The 17072-nt window shown below is 38.9% G+C and overlaps 2 protein-coding genes across 6 annotated transcripts; one reads left to right on the top strand and one right to left on the bottom strand.

The window, feature by feature from the left end:
- The first annotated feature begins 1213 nt into the window (after positions 1–1213).
- On the top strand, positions 1214–6506 carry LOC132973140 (ubiquitin carboxyl-terminal hydrolase 38-like). 2 transcript variants are annotated; one of them, XM_061036410.1, is made up of 10 exons: positions 1214–1557; positions 2014–2113; positions 2201–2322; positions 2572–2642; positions 2790–2912; positions 3518–3613; positions 4636–4767; positions 4862–5002; positions 5094–5128; positions 6262–6506. In XM_061036410.1, exons 1-10 carry the CDS (start codon positions 1539–1541, stop codon positions 6338–6340), a joined length of 918 nt encoding a protein of 305 aa, XP_060892393.1. In that variant the 5' UTR covers positions 1214–1538; the 3' UTR covers positions 6341–6506. The 2 variants fall into 2 exon arrangements, with proteins under 2 accessions (XP_060892393.1, XP_060892392.1); XM_061036409.1 differs by lacking the exon at positions 6262–6506 and having other exon boundaries at positions 5094–6160.
- A 6536-nt stretch (positions 6507–13042) lies between these two features.
- Positions 13043–15692, bottom strand: LOC132973130 (type-2 ice-structuring protein-like). 4 transcript variants are annotated; one of them, XM_061036392.1, is made up of 7 exons: positions 15551–15692; positions 15396–15480; positions 15269–15304; positions 14605–14714; positions 14350–14484; positions 13537–13645; positions 13043–13392 (listed from the first exon to the last, which is right to left on the bottom strand). In XM_061036392.1, exons 2-7 carry the CDS (start codon positions 15454–15456, stop codon positions 13316–13318), a joined length of 528 nt encoding a protein of 175 aa, XP_060892375.1. In that variant the 5' UTR covers positions 15457–15480; positions 15551–15692; the 3' UTR covers positions 13043–13315. The 4 variants fall into 4 exon arrangements, with proteins under 4 accessions (XP_060892375.1, XP_060892373.1, XP_060892376.1 ...); XM_061036390.1 differs by having other exon boundaries at positions 14605–14717; positions 15551–15691; XM_061036393.1 differs by having other exon boundaries at positions 15396–15477; positions 15551–15610.
- Positions 15693–17072: the final 1380 nt, after the last annotated feature.

The following is a 17072-nucleotide window of genomic DNA, read 5'->3' as shown; positions in this document are numbered from 1 at the left end:
GCTTGTCGTTTTTATTTATATTGTATGGAATATGATGATGAATCAAAATAAAATAAAGTCTAATTTATTTATTTTTTTGGGGCAATTTTAACACGGGACAGTGCAATATTGGCAAAGTGGGACAGCCATTCAAGTCATTGAAATGGGGGAAGTTCCTTTTTAACATACCTCCCTTATAGGCGGGGGCTGATGAATGTTTGCTGCCTGTGTGTTCGCAATTAAATTTAGTATGTGTAATTAATGATCTATGAGATTTTTATGAAGGTTCTTTATTTAAATTTGATAATTGTTGTTATTTATATTATTATTGTTTTTTGACTTCAAAACCTGAATATGTTTTAAGTTTCCCAGTTTACCAATTAAAGGTGTCCCACTTTGCCAATAGTCCCAGGAACATTTTTGTTTAGGGTCAATGTGTGTTTGAGGAAGAGTGATCAGTCATGTGTTTAATATTTGTCTTTATTTTCTTCTCTATAGTAAAGTAGAGCTCTTAAGCTATTAAGGATATTATGAGGAGCTATGGCAAATCAAGCGTAACTAAAATTAACACACACAAAAAGTGTCCCACTTTACCCATATTCAGAAAAAAACAGTAAGCAATGAAATTGCTAAAACAACAAATCTAATGGTGGCCTATAACCTTTGCACAGTTCTGCATATGGACTTTCAAACTCAGAAGTTATTGATAAAATATGATTCCATAGTGCTATTCCTTTTTTAAGATAGGCCTACCTTTTTGGCATTTTAGCCTTTACTAGAGGACAGGACAGTGGATATAGAGGGATGAGAGAGTGGGGAGTGACATGCTGTAAAGTGTCAAGGATCGGAGTCTAACCCCGGCCAGCTGCTTGGAGGAATTCAGACTCTGTGAATGGACATTTCAATCAGGAGAGACAAGTGAATGAAGAAAATGGTTTATTACAATGAATGTGGGGAGGCGCACGAAACATCGGCATGAAGGAACTAAGGCAGAGAAAGAATCATATTTAAAAGGGAAGCAGAACGATGATAGGCTGAAAATGAGGGAGGAACGCGCCATGCGATTGGTTAGATGACACCACTGACGAGACAGCTGATTACCCCAAAATGACAGCTCGAAAATGACAGCTGGAGAATGACAGCGGAAACATGAGAGCATGCAAAAAGGGATGAATGAGAAAGACCAGACCATGAAGGCAACTATGGTACTTCCTGACTGAACTTACGCCAGAGCTTCAAATAATGTTGTCATTATATTATTGTTCATGTCCATGTTAACTTCTGGGTAGCCTACTGCATTACATTTGAAAAAAAAAAAATCCCAATTTCCACAAAGCTAAAACACATAGACTTTACGTGATATACCCAGGCTGTCACTTATGTCAGTAAAAAGTCTATCTCATGTCCTATTTAGCTTTGGGAAGCAACTTAGTCACACCCTGAACTCGTGCATTCTTATGAGGCCATAAGTGAAAGAGAAAGTTTGTTGCAGAGCAGATAGATCGTTGGATAAGAAACAGAGAGGACGACTTTCTGTCTAACACGTTTGTCTTTCAAGTATGAAGCCAACAACTGAAGGTAAGCTGCTTTTCTTGATTTGTGTTTGCGATTATTTCCTTGTCAAGACTATTAGCGAGCTATAGCCTAAGTGAAAGAAAGAAACGACAGAGGGAAATCAAAATGAGTTACCCATTGAATTATAGTAGACAGTTTTCTTACAATCCTTCTTCAAGTAAGCTACCTGATTTTAGACCAGTTCACTATCCACAAAATAAAGACAGTGTGATTTACAGGCTTTATTTTTTATTTTATTTTTTTTAATTTAAAGATAGACTAAACTCCAGCACACTGTCTCTAAGTTGCAAACAAACATTTATTGGCAACGTTTTGCCTGATGAAGGTCTAGTACCGAAACGTAGCCAATAAATGTTTGTTTGCAAGTTAGAGACAGTCTGCGGGAGTTTACCTTTACGCACCTGTCCTATGACATGGATGTGCGAGGGTTTTATATATTTTTTTTCCAATCTCCAACAGTTGGGCTTAATGGCTTGAGAAACCAAGGAGCTACTTGTTACCTGAACAGTGTGCTGCAGGTGCTCTTTATGACCAAAGACTTCAGAGAAGCTGTGGAAAGGTTCGTTACAAAGTCCAATTTAACATTTTAGGTGACGATACAATGCACCTCTCTTTTTGATGACGACTATGCTTTGACTTTGTTCAGGTACACCTGTGACAATCGTAGCACTGAGTGTATTGATCGTCAGCTTAACACCCTGTTTCATACATTGAATGAAGAAGCAGCGAACCCCGATGACATCACCAAAAAGCTCGGCATCACACGAGGTAGACCTACTGTACATGTTAGCACACAGAGCAACAGAGCTTTAGAACAGGCTCCAAAGACTTATTTTTGTTAGCCTATTGAATTTAAAAAACATTTTACGGAAAATCATCTTAAAATGTAGGCTTAAAGGCCTATACATTATAATAACATCTTAAGTAGCCTAATACAGAATGAGTTTTGTTCTTTGTAACATAAGGTCGTCCTTTCAATGTTAATAAAACATGTTTATTTCCGCTCTCCCCTCTCAGTGTATGAACAGCAAGATGCTGCAGAGTACTTTGAAAAGATTTTGAATCTAACCAGTGATGAGGCGTCACAGGTGGAGTAATAATGATTAAATAATTACATGTCAAAGGAGAATTTATGTCCCTGTTCTGTCTGTCTGTCTCTATCTATCCATCTATCTATCTATCTATCTATTAACTAAATAATACATTTTTGCCTGTCTCTATGTGTTTTCTGTCAGATGTTTCATGGCATGTTGACACACAGGACTACATGTTCGGCATGTGATACAAAGACTGAAACAGATGGACCGTTTTGGCATCTTCCTCTTGCACTGGTGGACTCCGACAGTGAATACAGCGTGGTATGCATCTGTAAACCAAGCCATTTAAAAAGATTTTTCTGTAGCCACTTTTTGATGAACTTAAAATGCAATTTTACAGACTAGTGCTAGGATACATAATCAAAGACTATGCATCTGACAAAGAGTTTAGATTGAAATAAATTATCTAAATTCAACTGACACAACTCAGCAGAGCGGTAAATCAGCCTGCTTTGATTCTCTTCTCTATTTACCCATGTCATGGTTACATACATAGCCAACCAAAATACTCAAATTCATGACAATTCCAGCTAGTTGGCAGTATGACTCAAATCAGAAACAGAAATTAAAAATCCAAACTCAGGAATCAGTAGCTGATTATTAATGTGAATAACTAGAAATGATGCCTCAGACAAACTTATGCAAGGTGAAATGTATTATTTCTGTTTGTCTGAGCATGGCTTGAATACAAGCACTTTTAAATTAGACAATCAAATTAAATGACAACCATAGCACTCAATTTTAACCTGAAAATTAGGAACCAAACTCATCTTTTCATGTATCTTATTAAAAGGCATGTGTTTTATGACTAATGTATTTGTATTATCTCTATTTATTGCTTGATGGTTTGTTGCCTGTTTTCTTAGGTGAAAGGCATTGAGGAGTATTTCACAGCTTTGGAATTTAGTGGAGACAACCAGATGTACTGTGACAAATGTGATGACAAACGTGATGCTACAATTGTGAGTGATCTTTCTTTTTTGTGTATTTTATTCTAAAATTATACTATAAAAGGACATTTGATTTTTTTAAATGCTGGGCCAAATTTGAGCATACTGTAGGGTCTAAATGATTGATAGATACTAAAGATTTAGTAGAGCATCAAGCAGATTGCCTCTGCTTAAAATCTGATAACTTTGAACCGAGTGATGGAATGCTGTAAACAAATCTGACCTTAATAAAAGCTGAGTTATAGTTATTCAAAGTCTGCCACACTCACTACAATCTCATCAGTGGCAAATTCCCTTTTAGTGAAAGCTTTCATCAACTCAGTCGTCCCCCTTAAAAACAATGCAGTTGTTAATGTCTGCGTCCTACCTGCCAGATGAAACAATTGACTAAAGTCAAAATGTATAGTACCTTTGAGTCATTTAGATCTTATTAGTAATAGGGACCAAGTTAAAAAAAATACTTGAAATCACCCATAAGAGTTTAGTAACAAACTCATAATTACATGTTTACTGTCCTTGCAATTAGTTGCAGAGATTCAAGGACAGTTAGCTGTAAGTGTAGGTCCTCCAATTATTTTGGGGCGTAACTTTTCTTTATGTTTATTGAAGAATTCACAGTATTTTACTTTATTTTTTGCATAACTGTAACAAAGCACAAACTGCATGAGAGAAAAATAAGCAGAAGATAAGGCCCAAGCGACAATTTGTGATAGCTTACAGCTCTGGTAGCTATGAATTTATGAAATCAAATCGTCTTGAGCAACAACTTTAAAACGTACGTTCTGCCTCTGTACACTAAATAATTAAAAATATTGAATGAATTTGTGTCTAAGGCAACAATTTGGAAGAACATTTTGCGAGAGGTGAAGCAACTGTTGTCGGCACGTCACAGCACTAACACCTCACATGCTCACACTGCTCAATACACTTAAACAACCAGGTGGGGGCAGTAAAAACAAGAAAACTTAAACAATATTAAATGTTCTTCACAAAAGACAGAACAGCATGATAATATAAATGTTTTTTTTGTTCAGAAATGTGAAATAAAGCATCATCCAGAGGTTCTGACTCTGCTACTGAAGAAATTTGAGCTTGACTACTCCACCATGACTTACATCAAAATGAACCACACTGTCAGTGTTCCCTGCATGCTACAGATACCAGAGGTATGGATCTACAAAATATTTGAAAGGCTTTTTTTAAATAACAAATATCGTTTTAATTCCTTAATCTTATGTCATCGTCTCTGTTGCTTATCAGAATCAGACTTATGAACTGTATGCGTTTGTGGAGCATTTTGGAGATCTTAGAGGTGGGCATTACACTGCTACAATCAAGTCCCAGGAGGATGAAACACAGAAGGTTACATGGTATAACTTCAGTGACACCATGGTCACATTGGTGAGACAGAACCCTTTAATTCTGGTGTTGCAGAAAATCCTCATGACGTGAGATTCATCGCTTGATGTTTGATTAACCTTTTGTCCTACAGGTTGATTCCCCATTCCAGTCAGGGAACTTCCAAAGGTTAGTTTTAGTTGCAGATGATTTCTTTAACCATCCTGCAGCCAAATCTCTTCTCACCAACCAGATCATTGTCTTTGATTATAATTAAGCAGAAAGCAAGACAAACTATTCGTTTGATACATGCATTAAACATCCCTTAGAGGCAACATTTTTATCATCATAATTAAGCTGATACACCTGTTACTCAAAGTGACCACACCTGTCATTATCCATAACTTCTAGCATTAATATCATTTTACAGTCGAGTTATAAAACCCAGCCTCACACAGTTGTCATGATTGGAATTGGAGCTCAAAATCTTTTTGTCCCAAGTTGTAAACATGCTTAATATTTCTTTAAAGTGAGGACATTTAATATGTAGCGTAAAATGGGATGACTCGCTTTTGAAACCAGCCTCAAGTGGCTGTTTTTTGCTCCTTGTGTCTGATCTGGGGGTTGTTGCTTGGTACATGCATATGTAGCAAGGGGCACTATTGGTGTGTAATAAACAAGAAACAAGAATCTAACTGACCCAGCATCACCACCTGGGGAATTTTACTCCAGGAAGTATATAAACTCCTTCAAACAAAGGCAACACAGGTTCAGCAACTGAATAAAGACCGAGATGTGGTTCAAAAAGAAAATGTATTTATTGATTACTTAGACCGGAAGTATCTGTGAATAGAAGGGTGTTAGTTTTTGCTGAAATGAGGTAAATCAATGTAGGAAGGTGTATCACAAAATGTATTACAATATAATTTGTTTATTTAATCTTAAATAATCCAATCAAAGACTATTTAAAAATTAGCCAAATGGGATGGGAAAGAAAGTGGTGCCAGCAGAGGGGAGGCAGCCTGACATCCAACATGTTCTTTATTTCAGTTATCCACCAGAATACATTTAGCTGTTAAAAAGATGATTCAAGTGACCCCTTGACACAGGCAGAATCCCCAGAAAGTACTGGAGCACACAAATCACACACACACACACACACACACACACACACACACACACACACACACACACACACACACACACACACACACACACACACACACACACACACACACACACACAAAATACATAATGGCCCAATCTTTTTCAATGTGATCGTTTGAATTGATCCATTTTCTTTCTCTTGTTTGACTCACTAGATCCAAAAGTGCTTATCTTCTTTTTTACAGAAAGAATGGTAAGATGCCAAACATTTTAATTATGCTGACTTATCTGTAGTATGAATGAATATTGCCTTAATTTTATGTACCACTACCTACTTTCCAGCACAAACTGCAGATACTTGTACTCCAGCAACCACTGAAGAGGTGGACCAGTGTCAAGATGCTGCTATGGTAGGCGAGGAAGAGAAGGTGGGGGTAGCAGTAGCAGGGTTCAACAAAGAAGAGGTTGTTTCTCCGGACTCAATTGAGCAAATAGATATTCAAGACATTAAAGACAGAGTCATTGATCGCCCGGTGGTCAAGGCGCCATCACCTGAGCCTTGCTATAAAGAAGGGGAACATGAGAAAGTAATTAATGCCATACAGAGCTTAGTCATATCACCACAGAAACACAGAACCAAAAGAGGGTTTGTACATGATGTACAAGATGAAAATGACACAAATATCTCAAAGGCCAAAAGGGTTAAAGTAACATCTGAAACACAGACAGCTAGAATAAAACCTGAGAGATGGTGGCGCCGCTCTTCCACAGCAAAGAAACACAGGAAAGATAAAAAGAAACCAGGTAGAAATATTATGTGTTTTAAATGTTCAAGGCAAGATTCAGCTTCAGAGTCAAACTAAGAAAGAAATAATCTTCAGTTTAATCATGATGATTTCAATTGTGATTTTTCAGTTCTGCATGTCATAGTGAAGATCCACGAGGTGTTTGTTTTTAATTGATACTGTTTGATTACGCCAGAGATGCAGTTAGCAAACAGCAGAGGTGTTGCAAACACACATGTACGAATAGCATTAGCTTATTATGTATACTTAAATTAACACGTTATAGAGATATTAAGTTCCTGCGTGTAGGTTTGTTTATTAAAAAAACCACAAGTGACATAAAAAAAATCTTCCTTTTTAAATCTTTAAAGATTAAGGAAGACACTTCTCCAGAAATTACAGTAAAAGTACCAAAAACAGAATGTGTGCTATTTTGATATGCTACAAAAGCTACTAGCAGCCAGATGCTACACAGCCCAAGAAGTCAGTTGGAGCGCAGACCCCGCCTCTGACTGGGCACAAAACCAATCATAGTTGGGCATGGCGTCTTGGGAAGGATGTTAATTTATTTCAGTGCTGGGTTAGGGAAATGTAAAATGCCTAACTTTAATTGTTTCATGGAATGAGCAGTGAATGTAAAAATGTAAAGTTTGTATAAGATGGTGCTGTTGAAGATTTAAAAGGTTATTTGTTATTATAAGCTCATTTCAAATCACATTCTCAGACTTATTGATTACAATGTTTATTGCCTTCTGTTGCTTGCTTAAAAATAAATTGTGTATCTAAGGTAAATATTATTATGCGTAATGTTATTTTTGAATTATCAAAAGACGTAAGACGGAAGGGTTTTGTCTTACAATCCTACTTTAATCTTTCAATTATAGTCAAACAAGTTGGGACCCAAGAAGATAAACTCAATCACAGAGGAGGAAGTGGATGAGATAAAGAAGTCTCTTAAATTTATGTCATATATATATATATATATGACATATCAGGACAACAAAAGGTCATCATGGACTTCATGGGCGAAAAAAAGGAACTGATAAAACAAAATGTTGAAAAGGACAAAAAAATAGGCATGTTTGAGGCCCGTGTGTCAGACCTGGAGCAAAATTCAAGGATTAATGATGTTATTGTCAGCGGCTTGGATATCAAGCCCAGCCCAACTGCCAGGGCAGTCCGAGCTGATGGAGAGCCCACAGAACCAGATCTTGATTCCCTTGAACAGCAGGTGATCAACCCCCTTGACAGCAAGGGGATAAATGTGGACACCCAAGATATTGAGACGTGTCATCCTCTGCCCCAAAGAAACAAAAAACAGGAATCAGAAGATAGCATTGCTTATACAGGGGAAAAAGCAGAGAGGAACTAATGTGTATCTAAATGATAACCTGAGGAAGAAAAACGCTGACATCGCCAGGCAGGCACGCATTTTTAGGAAACAAGGCAGGATACAATCAACATGGCCATACAACTGCAAGATCTTCATAAAACGAAATGAATCACCAGCGGAGGCCAGAGTGTTATTCATCAACAGATGTACTATTTCACCTGCAACACCAGCTCATACTTTCTGGTACTGCCCGTTGCTCTCGGGTTACTGGTCTTCCAATTATTAATGCAATATCTAAAATACTGAAGAGACATATCACTCCAAATCCTCTAACAGCCATTTTTGTTTTTCAACCTGAGAACTGTAAATCTTGCGTAGATCTAAGAACAACTTTAGTCATGTGTGGCAACTGTGAGCTAAGAGTGTCAAAAAATGTATGTCAAGGAGATTATTCAATGTTAGTCTCTCTCACACACACACTCACACATACAAATGTCTAAATCTGTTTCTGTGTGTTTTGTTGGTTTTCTTTTGTTTTTGGAAGGTTTTTATTAGTATTTTTTTTCCTTTATGTTATGTTTCAGTACCTTGTTTATTTTGTTTTGTTGTCAGCGTTTTAGAACCTAAGGGGTGTTAAATATGTTTTTTGTAAACAAAACAAAATACTTCTTTGTTAATGTGGTAAAAATTATAAATAAAGTTGTAAAAAAAACAAAAAAGCGGTGGTCATCAAGGACATCACAGAGCTGGAGAGGTACCAGAGGAGTCATCTCATGGGAGATCAGTAAAGGTAATAAAACGGAAAACCTGACATACAAAACACACGACTGGCCAAAACTGTTGTAATTTTCCTCCAACCGGAAATTTTGAACAATTTCTGATGCCAGAATTTGTAACGCTTGGATTAAAAACCTTTGGATTCACTGAACATAAAGACCATGATATTGAAAATGATGTTGACCCTGACAATAATTTTCACATTAACACAAAGAAGCAGTGTGCATACTATACTGAAGATTAGTTTAACAAAAACTTATAAACAGCATTCCAAATAACGTGAAAATTGCGAAGGTTATACCACTATAATAATCAGGTGATTAACACAATTTCTCCAACTACAGACCAGTCTTTTTACTGCCACAATTCCCGAAAATACTGGTAAAAATATACTACGTCAGTCTAGATGATTTTATTACAAAGCACAATATACTGTATGACCAACAATGTGGATTTAGAAACAACAGTACCGCCTCAATGGCTCTCATAGAATTTGTAGAAGAGATCACAACAGCTTAGAAGATGGCGGCGCATCGTGAGGCCCAGCGTCTCTCTCAGTTTTGCACTTTACATAGCTATCAGCAAACAACAGACTACTCACCCGGAGGCTGCATTTATAGTTGCAGGTGATTTTAATCACTCAAACTTAAAGACAGTGCTCCCTAAATGTCATGTTTCCTGCAATAGAAGAGTAAACAAAACTCTGGATCATGTTTACACAAACATCGCAGGAGCCTACACCACGACCCCTCTTCCCCACCTGGGACAGTCAGAACACCTTTCTTTGTTCCTCATCCCCAAGTACTCCCCACTCATCCAACGTGTGAAGCCATCAGTGACAACTATTAAAGTGTGGCCAGCGGGGACAGACTCTGTACTTCAGGACAAGTTCCATCACACAGACTGGAGTATGTTTGCTTCTCAGGCTACCTGGGGCTCTCACACAGATATTAACACCTACACTTCTTCTGTGCTGGATTATATCAATACCACCATCGACAGTGTGACAACATGGAAGCAGATCACCACGTACCCAAATCAGAAGCCATGGATGAACAAGGAGGTGCGGCTCCTGCTGAAGGCCCGCAACACCGCCTTCAGATTAGATGACGCAATGGCCTACAGCGTATCCAGGGCAAACCTGAGGAGGGGCATCATTAAGGCCAAGCACTGCTACAAGCTGAAGGTAGAGGAACACTTCTCCAACTCCGACCCCAGACGCATGTGGCAGGGCATCCAGGCCATCAGTGATTATAAATCCAGCAACTCCACCCCGATAACCACAGATGTCTCCTTCCTGAATGAGCTAAATCACTTTTATGCTCGTTTCGATAGAGAAAACAGGGAAACTCAGACCATGACCAGACCTACTGCAGACGACCAGCCCCTCGCACTCACCTCCACAGACGTCCACGCTGCACTGAGCCGGATCAACGCTCGAAAGGCTGCTGGTCCAGACGGCACCCCCGGGCGCGTGCTTGTGCGGAGCAGCTCACTGGGGTTTTTACGGACATTTTCAACCTGTTCCTCGCCCAAGCAGTTGTGCCAGCATGCTTCAAAGCCACCTCCATTGTCCCAGTGCCGAAACACTCCAGCCCGACGGGCCTGAATGACTACCGCCCTGTAGCACTCACACCCATCATAATGAAGTGCTTTGAGCGACTGGTCCCAGTACACCTGAAAAACTGAATCCCACTCACACTGGACCCATACCAGTTTGCCTACTGCAGCAATAGGAGTACAGAGGATGCAGTCTCCACTGCGCTGCACTCTGTGCTCACACATCTGGACAATAACAACACATACGCACGAATGCTGTTTGTTGATTTTAGCTCAGCATTCAACACTGTCATCCCCTCCAAGTTAAACACTAAACTCAGAGACCTGGGCTTCAACACCTCCCTCTGTCACTGGATAATGGACTTTCTGACCAACAGTATGTTAGGTCAGGACACACCTGCTCCACCACCATCACACTCAACACAGGCGTACCACAGGGCTGTGTGCTGAGCCCATTCCTCTACTCCCTCTTCACCCACGACTGCAGACCTGTACATGGATCCAACACCATCATCAAGTTTGCGGACGATACGGCAGTGATTGGCCTCATCAGCAACAACGATGACACAGCCTACAGGGAGGAGGTACAGCATCTGGCCGCTTGGTGTGCTGACAATAACCTGCTCCTTAACACCAGCAAGACGAAGGAGCTCATCGTGGACTTCAGGAGAGAAAGAGGAAGCACGCACAACCCCATTCACATCAACGGGATGGCTGTTGAACGTTTCTCCAGCTTCAAGTTCCTGGGGACCCACATCACAGAGGACCTCTCCTGGTCCACTAACACCTCCAGTCTGGTTAAGAAGATTCACCAACGCCTCTTTTTCCTGAGGACACTGAAGAGACACCACCTGTCTTCAGCTGTACTGATGAACTTCTACCATCCTGACCAGCTGTGTCACAGTCTGGTACGGAAACTGCTCTGTCACAGACCGTAAGGTTTGGTAAAAAACGCCCAGCGCATCACAAGGTGTCCACTTCCCGCCATTGAGGACGTCCAAAGGAAACACTGTCTGCAGCTAGCTCGCAGCATCCTTAAAGACTCCTCCCACCCTGCCGACAGACTGTTTGTCCTCTTGCCCTCCGGTAGGCGCTTCAGAAGCCTCCGGACCAGAACCAGCAGACTGAAGAACAGCTTTTTCCCCAGAGCTGTCTCTCTACTGAACTCTGTCCCCCACTGACCCCCCTTCCCCTGCACATCACCTCACACCCATCATCCCCCCACCATTCCTCCTGGTCATACACATACATCTCTCATCCACCTGTATTATTGTTCACTGCACCTAAATCTGTATAGTATGTTCATATCACCTCAATAAGTTATCGACCTGTACAATATGTCCATATTCTGTTTATTATCTGTAAACTAGTATAGCATGTTCACTGCACCTTAATCTGTATATTATAATCTGAAGAATATACTTAGATTTATATTTATAGCATTTATTTATATTTATAGCATCCCATTAATCCACCCATCAATATATACCCAATAATTCAAATTTTTTTGTCTACATCTGTAAATTCTGTAATTACTTGTACATAGCACAGATTCTTGCATTTTCTGCTTATTGCACTTCTGGTGAGATGCCAAACCTCATTTTGTTACTCTATACTTGTATATGTGTAATGACAATAAAGTTTAATCTTATCTCAACAGCTGTTGAAAACAAAGATTATGCTTCAAAAAGCATTTGACACAGTTGATAATAACTTATAACAAATAAAACTACAGAAATATGGAATAAGAGGAGTAGCAGTCACTTGACTCATCAGTTACTTAGACAATAGATATCAATACGTTCAAATCAATCAGGTTAAATCAGAACAGATGAAGTGTGGAGTTCCCCAAGGTTCAGTGTTGGGGCCATTATTATTTATTCTGTACATCAATAATAAATGTGAAGTCTCCTGCTCTACAAACTATTTTAATTGCAGATGACACAAATTTACTATGCTGTGGGACATGTGCTCCATTGTCACTGTTCACTTCTTAAGCAACTGCCCAACTAATCTCTCTTACAGACCTTTTGGAGGGAAAATACATCAGTGTGGTGGAAATGACGGTTTAACTCTGTGACAGATATATTTTGTGTAAAAATAAATATTAACAATTGTCTCACATTAAATACTTACATGTTTTTTGATTAAGTACTGCTTAACACAAGTACATCAACATTCATATGATTAATCACATTTTTACAATAAGTTTCATCATTGAACATATGAGATTCAGGTGTGGGGCAAGAGCAAAACAGTGATATTGAAGCATATAAAGATGTTGGAAAGTAAGTAAAATACATATTGGAGAGAAGCTTACAGTTTTTGAGAGAGTTTTATTGTTTATTTATCAAACAGAGAGAAATTGTGCAAAATTATAATTATTTTTTAAAATATGACCAAAGGACATGAAAGTGCTTCAGAGAACCACCCATATAAGAGATTTAAATGTGAGCAATGTAACCTTTCCTAAAGCACGTCTTTTTTTAAAGTCAACACACCTTCAGGAAATCTCTGATTAATAAATGACATAACACAGACAACTTTTTCAATGCTTGAAGATTTTATTTTGCATGAGATAAGAAAGAAGAGTTGATTTAGAATAAAGAAAGCGTTCCCTCCATTACACATTCAGTCTGATGTTCTTACAGGCACAAAGCCTCAGACAATCCAGCTCCTGCTTTTGTCACTTGTCGCGTCAATCCTTACGCAGCGTTACAGCGATAGAAAATATATTTAGAGAGATTTAGAGCGTTCAGGTTTCATATGTGATAGATGGTATAACAAGTATGCAAATGTACACACAAACACACATCAAATGAACCTCCTGTTCCTCACACAGACGGATGGAATACGGTGGTGACACCAGCGATCATCCCAGCATTTGTGAGCTGTAAATATCAGAAACACAGATCAGGAGAATACTGTGAAGCATTCCAAAGACTAAAACATGAATAAACTGTAGTTCTTGTCTCTTTTGTCCCTTATAAACTCTTTCTTATATTACCACAAAAATAATGTTCTTCATAACTTACCGGTATAATTAATTTGCAGACAGTCCTGATTGAACGCATTGTTTGGCTCTCCCCAGCACCAATTTTTGTAGTTGAAACAGGTTCCATCATTCCAGCGCCAAACACCCTCCTAGAAAACAGAATAGATGTCATTATGAAAAAAATGTATGCACCATCAACTGCACTCACTCTAGACATCAGAAAGATCCCAGGAAGTTTGGTTCTATGGATCAGACTTAATCACCCAAAAATATTTTTTAATGTCAACCAGATCTCCAACAAGAGTTTGAGTCCCATAACTCGAGCCATCTCTAGACATTTTTAGTGCTAACCAAACCAAACCAAAGTCCCATTGTGTCATTAATCTATTTCAAGTTCATATGACGGGGGCAACTTCAACAGGAACATTCAGATAAAGTGGTTCTGTTGACCAGAAAGGAGCTCATGTGTCCATACAGAGGACATTTCTTTGTAATTCATGTAACCAAAGCTTGCATCAAGTAAAGAGTTTTAACTCCCTTTCATTGCTTCCCCCACTATCATGCAATGTGCGCAAGATAGTGTTTTTTTATATACAGAATTACATCCTGTTACAACTGCAGCCCTGTTGCTGGCTCTTTCACTTTTTTTATCTATTTTTTTCACATTTTTATCTATTTTTCTATTTTTTATTTTGCACTGTGTGCATTTTCTTGTGTTTGCTATCCTGCTTTGCTGCTGTAACACTGTACATTTCTCCATTGTGAGATGAGTAAAGGATTATCTTATCTTATTATCTCTTAAACGTCAAATGCTTTTCAATAATCAACCTTTTTTTAATGATGAATGACTTACATGAATTTGGTCAGAGCCTCCAATCCAAGCCTCAGTATTCCTGTGGGATTTTTGGGCTATCAGCGTTAATATTTGAGCATACTCCTGATGTGAATGCACAGATGCCAGGTGGCCACCCATGCTGCGGCAGTTTGCCTGAAGTGGAGATGAACAGAAATATTACTATTATCAGGAACCTAATGTTAGAACAAGATGTCAAGTTACAAATTGACGAAGCTAGGAAGCCTTCTGCAGCCCATGTTACTCATCTTATACCTCGGCCTGATGCCAGGTCAGACTGTGAGGAACGTAGAAGAAATAACGATGACCGATCTGAGTCCAACCCCCGTTGTGACAGCAGCATGTCCTCTTGACGACATCGAGATCTTCTGAAGGACACAAACAGAATACTGAAGGATGGTAAATAAGAGGCACCAAATACACGATACGCTATAAGAACATCAATCCCATAAAACCACCACATGACATAACATCGAGACAATAAAACAAAACAATAAACAATTAACACAACACAACCCTACCCTATCATTCAATTGTTACACAAAGCACAAAACAAGCTAACGTTTGACTCTAAATGTTAAAAGTAGTTAATAAAAAAACATGATAATAGCAAAAAATGAAATGCAAAAAAACCCATTAAGAAAATAGAAATAAAAAAAAACATTTTTCATTTCAACTTATTCAGTTCAGCATGATGCATACCGGTAATTAAATAATGACAAAAAAAATCAAAATTGACAAAATCTAATTCAAAGGGCAACAAACAGCATATATGAAATGACACAAGGCATGATAATAAAACAACAACAATGAACCCTAAAATGCATGGCACACTGTTAGATAACTCTTTATAAAATAACATTTAGGAAATAGTTGAGAATTTGACCCAAAACATTTTTTTTTAAATGAAAGAACTGACCTGCTGCAGTTTTCTCAGGTTCCGGCTCTGGAGCAGCTGGAAAGTTTGACACTAGAGTTATCGACCTGAATTGTTTCTGACATCACATGAATATGACTGTAACACGTCATACATTTATTATACTCACCTTCAGCGCTCGTCAGAGCCATCACGGCACAAATGAGAGAACAGACGGTCAGGAGCTTCATGGTGACGTTGATCAGATGATGCTGCTGTTGGGGAACAGATGAAGTCAAAAGTTTTAAATGGGTTAGGGAAACTAAATAATTTCTGCAGAATTACCTTTTCTTCCTCTGCCTCAGCGTAGCTTCAACCTTTGTGAGTGTGGGTACTTTAGAAGAGAAGCAGCAGCTCTTATATTCAACTTTTTATCTCATCATCTCTCCAAAAACAAGGAACTGAACACAGGCTTACAAAATACTCGTCACCATAGCATCGTCACCCAACGAACCTAAAGAAACTGGAACTTGTAGACCTCTAACTGATTGTTATCAGTACGTTTTTTTAAGTTTAAACTGTACACTAATCTGAGTTTCAGTGTAACTTCTTTTGGTTCAATCCGTTTGGATGTAAAGTATCAGCTCTGCAATGAAATGTAGTTTTACAAGCCGATGATTTTTCACTTCTTGCTGACCTCTGAAAGGTAGCAGATCAAGTTTTTGTAACCTTTGTCAGGAATATTTCCAGTGAAAAAAGAACAATAAAAAGGACCCCGTGTCAAGACAGCAGGAGGAAAACACGCGACACTACACGCTGGTGTTCCACGTTAAGAATATACAGTTTTGATAACCTTCATTTCAATGAAAAAAACTGTGGGACTCAATGAAAGCTGCAACAAACATGACCACAGGTAGGAAACGCCTGATAACAAATGACGAACTGAATAAAGCAAATTAACTCAATTACTCTTTTCTCAGTTTTGAAACACAGGACTTTTCTTTGGAATGCAATCATTTGCTACAGACTGTCTCAACTACTGAACCTTGCCCCAGGCTGGTAGTTGACCCTCACAGAATTCAGTCACTTTTAAGTCAGGTAGGAAGGAGGAAATCCACAGGCCCCCTGCTCTTCTCCTAAAGATCTGTGCAGAGGAGCTCACTCCAGCTTGGTGTCCTGTATTTCAGCAGTCTGTGGATTTGCACACAGTCCCTGCCCTCTGGAAAAAGAATCCACCATCATTCCTATTCCTAAAATGTCTTGTCCAACTGAACATAATGACTAAAGACCTGTCGCGTTAACCTCATAGACTGTAAATACACTGCCTGGCCAAAAACAAAGTTGCCACCAAAAAAAAGATCACACACTAATATTTCGTTGGACCGCCTTTAGCTTTGATTACGGCATGCATTCGCTGTGGCATTGTTTCAATAAGCTTCTGCAATGTCACAAGATTTATTTCCGTCCAGTGTTGCATTAATTTTTCACCAATAAATTGTATTTATGATGGGAGAGTCAGACCACTGCGCAAAGTCTTTTCCAGCACATCCCAAAGATTCTCAATGGGGTTAAGGTCTGGACTCTGTGGTGGCCAATCCATGTGTGAAAATGATGTCTCATGCACCCTGAACCAATCTTTCACAATTTGAGCCCGATGAATCCTGGCATTGTCATCTTGGAATATTCCTGTGCCATCAGTGAAGAAAAAATCCATTGATGGAATACTGGTCATTCAGTATATTCAGGTTGTCAGCTGACCTCATTCTTTGGGCACATAATGTTGCTGAACCTAGACCTGACCAACTGCAGCAACCCCAGATCATAGCACTGCCCCCCCTTGTACAGTAGGCACTATGCATGATGGGTG

This window comes from Labrus mixtus, chromosome 4 (genome assembly GCF_963584025.1).
Source record: "Labrus mixtus chromosome 4, fLabMix1.1, whole genome shotgun sequence".
Taxonomy (NCBI): domain Eukaryota; kingdom Metazoa; phylum Chordata; class Actinopteri; order Labriformes; family Labridae; genus Labrus; species Labrus mixtus.
This window is presented reverse-complemented; position numbering and strand designations above follow the sequence as displayed.